Source organism: Pteropus vampyrus, unplaced genomic scaffold (assembly GCF_000151845.1).
Source record: "Pteropus vampyrus isolate Shadow unplaced genomic scaffold, Pvam_2.0 Scaffold93, whole genome shotgun sequence".
NCBI classification, from domain to species: Eukaryota; Metazoa; Chordata; class Mammalia; order Chiroptera; family Pteropodidae; genus Pteropus; species Pteropus vampyrus.
The window spans coordinates 3,967,508-3,974,093 of record NW_011888874.1 but is presented as its reverse complement, the minus strand read 5'-3'; the positions used below and the strand labels follow the sequence as shown (position 1 = coordinate 3,974,093).

Below are 6,586 nucleotides of genomic sequence, written 5' to 3'. Positions count from 1 at the left end.
AAAAATCTTCCTTAAATTTACACAGGAATTTCATTTATTTGTAATGGTGACTCTTAAAGGACAATACTTTAATTTTCTCCTTTATCTCTTTCTTTGCTCTTTCTCCCCATGTAAATACTCATTTGCACATATACATTTCATTTATACATTTATATAGTCAAACAATACATTTTAGCCCATCAATGCAAAGAGCCAGAATTCTCTAAGGAGAACGCTTGATATTACTGTGGTGGGCACTAACCAGCTAAAGAGAGAAACTCCCCACTTATTGTAGACAGGAAATGAGACAAGCCACACAGCACAAGGGCATATGACCAACTCCCAGGTGGTGATTTCATACCTTAATGTATGACTGGACGGAGTGGTCCAGCTGCTCCTCGTGGCACTTGGCCACAATGTCAGTCAGAACCCTGGAAAAACAAAGCTGTTCAGCGGCCTTTCTGGAGAAGGCAGTAAAATACCATTTGGTTTGTCATTGGAGTGCTCACAAACTGGGTACTTAATAGTAAATGAATGAATGAATGAATGAATGAATGAATCAGTTTCATACTTCCCCTTGTCCTCCTTGTCCCCCAAAACTAGGTATTTAATATCTATATTACCTGTTAGCTGTTCCCAATCTTGAAATCTCCAAACACTAAAATACAAGCAACGTCACATGGCTGCAGTATCACACTGGAGACTTTTGCTCAAGTCGCATTGCTATTACAGTCTGTGTGTTTGCTGACATTATCTTCGTGGAAAAGGGATCATTTAATACCTGATTAAAACTTAAGATCTTTAACCTCAAATTAATTATCATATTTCATTTTTAAAAAGCTTCCTTCCAACCTAGAGGCACTATATGTATATGGTTTTGGGAAAAATTAATTAAGTTCAGACAGATTTTTTTCCCTCCTCAGCTGGGATAGGGTTTCTATAGCAGTGGTGACAGCTTGGTTTTTATTTTCACATGAACACTTCCAGTTGCTCCATGGCTATAGTGCTTAGGAATAGCTCAGTATTTCAATAGATCTATCAGCTGAAATATTTAGGAGTCTTGTCAACATAGACCCCACATACTTAGCTGGAAAGAGCACCCATTGAAGACAGAATTAGGGACTTTTAATCTGAGTCTCTAACTGCCTGGTTCAAGACACCTTAATCTTCCAGGGGTTCAGGGCTTAACTTAAAAAACGAGGCTAAAGATTCTCATTTTAAAAGAGGCTACGAATATGCCTGAGGTAGGAAGGTACCGGAAACATTTCAATGGCAGGAGTAAATTTTTTTCCAGAATGCTGTGACTATTTTTTTTTTTTTTTTTTTACAAATGAACATTAGGAATATATGATTCAATAATTAACTTAAGACACTATCTCTATAAAGGGGAAATTGTGACTGCCAAAGTCACCAGGCAGATTAGTAATGCTGAAAGAATGTAGTATAGGCAAAGTTGGAGAGAAATTAAATATTTAGAAAAAGAAAAAAGATCTAACGGGAAAGTGAAATGGTACAGCCACTCTGGAAAACAATTTGGCATTTTCTCAAAACCTACACATGCAACTCTCATATGACCCAGTAATTACCCTGTGTGTTTATCTCAGAGAAATGAAAACTTATGTCTATCTGAAATCTACCCCAAACTGGAAACAACCCAGATTCCTTCAATAGGTAACCTATAAACATACTGTGGTATAGAATACTACTCAGAAATAAAAAGAAACGAACTGTGGATAGAAGCAACAACCTGGGTGAGTCGCTAGAGAATTAGGCTACAGACTGATACTAACATACTGTATGGTTCCATACACACACAGACACACACACACACACACACACACACACACACACACAATTGTTAAAATAACAAAATTTCAGATTCAGATGGAGAACAGATTAGTAGTTACCAAAGATAAAGGAGAGGGCAAATGAGAAGGAAGTCATTGTAGCTTTGAAAGGCTATATGAGGAATCCTTGTGGTGATGGAATGCTCTGTATCCTGATTCCATTAATGATAATATCCTGGTAGAGCTATTTATTATACTACAGTTTTACAGGATGTTGCCATTGGGGTAAACTGGGTAATGGGAGTCTCTGTGCATTATTTCTAACGACTGCATGTAAATCTACAATTATTTCCAAATAAATATTTTAATTAAAAACAAAATGTTCAGAAGTCTAAAACTAACGTAAAAAGTCAAGAATGAGAAATATTTAACTTTGAGATATGCATTCAAATGAAATGCAAGCACACACAGTTAGATGGCTGTTCAATTATAATCAAAGTTTTGTGTAATCGTAGATGATAAAATCTCTTCCTAAGGCTGTGTTAGGGATACCTGGTCACAGTTGTACTTATTTCATCTTCCTCATTCTGTACCAAAACCTTGAAGAGCTGATTCAAGATTATAGGCAGAAAACTCATGATTGCGTGAATTTTTTCCACATTCAATAAGTTCTGTAGTAAATGGACAGGAGGAAAAAAAAGGCACAGATTAAACTCTAATGCACATTCCAATGATGTTTTTCAGAACTTGAACATGAACACTGTAGCTCCTCTATATCTGGCTTTATTCTGCATTGCATTTATTGTGACATGGGCATGGGGGGAATGTGGTAACAATACTATATTTAACCAACTAATTTAAAATAAATTGGTTTGGATTTTCAACCTTTTTTTTTTATTTTGAAAACACCAATCTTTTTGTTATTTAGTCAACAAACAGAAAATATTAAGGAATCGTGAAATAAAATCATTTACTAGCTGAATCGCTAAGGCATTTAAAAATCTTCAATGACAACTACGTCTTAGTTTGTTAGTCAATGAAAATTATCAAGGTCTCTTTCGTCCATTTGTCCCCTGGAGACCACTGAAGTTATCTGCATGTCACATTACCTTACAAGAGCGGATGAAATTCGAGGTAGGTGACTGAGACATATCTTTCTCTCTTTTTTGGCACTGTCGGAAAAACGCGTTCACATACGGATCCTGAAACAGCAAAAAAAAAAAAAAAAAAAAAAAAAAAGCGTTTATTTCTGATGACATGTAAACTGTATAATGATCATAGTGAAGGGAGGTGACCGTTTCTGTAGGACAGATGCCTCAGTGTGCGAGTGCTGTAGGAGTCGGAGTGACAGACTTTCATTTTCACTAGACATCCCGGCATTGAGTCGAGCTACAAAGCCTGCTCTCTCTCCATGTCATCCTCGTAGGTTTATTTTCCTTCTCGACCACATGATGACAGCTGGAGAATTACTCCTTTTTTTTTTTTTTTCCCCCTCTATCGCCTTCTTCTATCTTCCTGTTTCTGCTTCTTCCACAGTCTTCTACCAGTTTTTCTTACACATGGGAATATGTACTCTTTAATATGCATCGGGACATATTCAGACTTAAAATGCCCAAGTTAGTCAAAAATTAGAAAGTCTACACTAACATCACGAGGTAATGCTGACTCTTATCCTTTGTTATGGGCTGGATTGTGTGTCCCCAGAATCCGTATGTTGGAGTCCTAATTCCTGGAATCTTAGATATGACTATATTTGGAGATAAGGTCTTCAAAGAGGTAATTAAAATGAAGCAGATAGGGTGACCCTAATCCAATATGACTAATGTCCTTATAAAAGAAAATTTGGACACGAGGCACGTACGAACACAGGGAAACCACACGAGGAGGCCAAATGGAGAGGCCTCAGAAGAAATCAACCCCGCCGACGGCTAGAAGCTCAGACTTCTAGCCTCTAGAAATGTGAAAAAATAAATTTCTGTTGTTTAAACCATCCAGTCTGCAGTATTCCAAGCGAACTAATATACCCTTTAATGATATTTCTTGAAGAAGGTGGCACCTTGGAAATTCTCTAAATTCTGTGCGAAGGTTCGAGTTATGCAATCAGGAAGTGAAATTCAGAATTTTACTAAGATGTACTCTCTGTTGTTTCTCTGGTATTTGTCAATTCTAGAAGGGCACCTGTAGTTTGCATTCTCCTCAGCTTGGGGTGTGTGTGTGTGTGTGTGTGTGTGTGTGCGCGCGTGTGTGTACGGCACGTGTGATATTTGCAGTTTCACTTTATCCATTCACCTACTTGACAATTATTTATCGAAAGCCGATTATGTGTCAGGCCCTTGGCAGGCAGGGAGGAAAACTCTCTTCCTTCCTGTGGTCCCTCCATTACTCCAGGGGGATGGACAGGTGGCATCCAACGACTCCCCCACACGCCTATTTGATTACGATTAGGTAGATGTTCTGAAGGAAAGCAGGGTGCCATGTGATTGTACAACAAGATGACTCAGCATGTCCGTGGGGTCAGGGAGAGGGAAGCCTTCTCTGAGGAAGTAACACTAGAGCCAAGAGCTCAAGGATGGGTAAGAGCTGACCAGGCCAGTGAAGGTCAGGGAGGCAGAGAGGAAGAGTTTGCTTTTGCTGAGTGTCAAAGGATGACTGAGTCTTGGAAGAACTAAGCAGAATGTGTCCCCCAGGGTGATAAGTGTGTGGGTGGTGGCAGTGGATACAGAGAAAGGTGAGTAGTGGTGTGTCACAGAGAGACCTGGGCCGTTTGGAGGAAGCTAGCTGCAAGCATGAAGAAGAGAACTCAGGGCATTATGAGATATGTAAAAGCAGGATTTGGTGGAGCATGGCCATTTAGGGGAACTTGACCAGGGCCTATGGCATCAGAGAAAAGATAGGTTTAAAGAGTCACAGGTGTAGGACTGGAGAAGGGGATTAAATTTGGCTTGAAACGGCAGATGTTACTGAGAGAAATTTTGATCCAATATATGTGTGGTACCTAGATTATTTCCTTTTTTCTTAGCAACTAAATATGTGCCAGAGATAAAGCAGTATTAAGCAAGAACTGAAAAGTGGATATACAAAGAATTTAATAAGGAGAAATACATAGTCTATGTACCTATAATAATTTGCTTTATACTTTGCAGCTGGTGTCATGGAAGTTCCCACACTGCAGCAGAATAAGCTGCCTTGCCACAGAAGGGATGAGTGCATGGTAATTTGACATGACAATAATTACATTTGGATTGCATTTTGCAGTTCATGAGATATTTTCACAGGTAGTTTCTCATTTTGATTCTCATCATGATCTTAGGTAGAGAGATTTCGTCGATGAGAAAATAAGGATTGCAGGGGTGAAGTGACTTGTCCAAGGTCACTGAGCCTGAAATTGGCCGAGGTGGCTCTCAAATGCAGTTCTGCTTGACCCTACAGCCTTCCCATTCTTTATTTTTAATAGTTCACATTTTTTAACACGTGAGTGTTGTCAGTGGAAGCAAAACCACCTTCCGAGAAGGCTGTCACATTGATAAACACACATCTGGTATTTCGGTCTGCGGTTTTATGGAGCCTGGACTTTTACAGGTTAGGGCATTCTCTTTCTCCTGGGAGAGGATGTAATTATGCCGCAAACATTCTTCCTTTTCAATCACCTGCTCTTCTGACACCTTGTGAAATGGTGAGTCTCCTCTGTAAATACAGGAGACACCTCCTAATTCTAGGTATAACAGAAGATGCCGACAGTTCAGGGCGACATGCTCACCTGAGTATTCACTGTTGATACAACGAATGTTGATACTTTGAAAAGTGGTTTGCCACCATCAACCCATTTAATGTCACTCCCACCATGCTGCAAAAAAAGAGTTTGTTACTGTTACTGTGGCAATTTGAGAGAAAGCAAATGTTGTTTAGTTTATGTTAATTTGCCATTCTGAACCATTAATCTTACATTACTACAGAGACAGAAAATAAAAGATTCAAATACACTTGGCAATATTGATAAATGAGATCAACGTGGTATCAGGGGATCATTCTTAATAGATAATTTCTACGGGCCATAAAGTAAATAAGATATCTGAAAAATTATAGGTGTACTTGATTCATAACTACAATGGATGCATACACTAGGGTTGGGTTAATTTAAATGCAGAAAGAAGATAACCTCATGCCATTTAGCTCATGTATTTTTTTCTCTTAAATTATACATCATTCAATACCTTTCCACTTGCAGAATCTTGAAAGCTTAAATAATTAGGAGGCAGGCTTGTAGCTATTGGGATATTGTACTCTTGAGAAGCTATCTGATCATGTTTCATTAGAGGAAGCCAAGCATATCCAACTGTACAAAGCAAAAACAAAGAGAAAACTTACACAAACCACCATGGTAAGGAGTAAAAATAAAGCGAATTATCATTTATAAATTATCACCCAAAGTTTTAACAAATCAGAGCTTTTAAAATACTCTCCCATTCAAGTCAAACAGATGCAAAGCTGTTTCAGATCGCTTCCTGCCAGTACCTGATGTTTCCAGAACTTCCTTCTTTTTGGCATTAGCTTTTGCATTTATGTCGCAAGTGACATGATAAAAAGAAAACAGAATATGGTGTTTCTCGTGGAGTTGTGTTGGTAGCTCAATTTTCACCTGCAAGGAAAGAGGTAAGAGCTGGATTGAAATTGAAATCATTTGCCCAGGGTCAGGACAAGACAAAGCATAGGCGCCTTGGCCTTTTAAAAAATTCTTTAACTGAAATCAAGGTCCACGTTTAACAGTCAGTGTTAGAAGTACTGACTTAACTCTCAATAAATCTCTATCCTGCTAGCAGTAA

General features: G+C 38.6%; 1 protein-coding gene across 4 annotated transcripts in view; it reads right to left on the bottom strand.

Annotated features, from left to right (window-relative positions):
- Nucleotides 1–6,586, bottom strand: part of DOCK10 (dedicator of cytokinesis 10) — a 187,111-nt gene that overhangs the window by 51,847 nt on the left and 128,678 nt on the right. For all 4 annotated transcript variants that reach the window (XM_023532931.1, XM_023532930.1, XM_023532929.1 and 1 more), the window contains exons 20-25: nt 6,279–6,402; nt 5,978–6,099; nt 5,524–5,610; nt 2,876–2,968; nt 2,319–2,437; nt 341–410 (exon numbers count right to left, since the gene is read on the bottom strand). In XM_023532931.1, the coding sequence (XP_023388699.1) occupies nt 341–410; nt 2,319–2,437; nt 2,876–2,968; nt 5,524–5,610; nt 5,978–6,099; nt 6,279–6,402 (615 nt within the window). The remainder of the gene's footprint in view (nt 1–340; nt 411–2,318; nt 2,438–2,875; nt 2,969–5,523; nt 5,611–5,977; nt 6,100–6,278; nt 6,403–6,586) is intronic.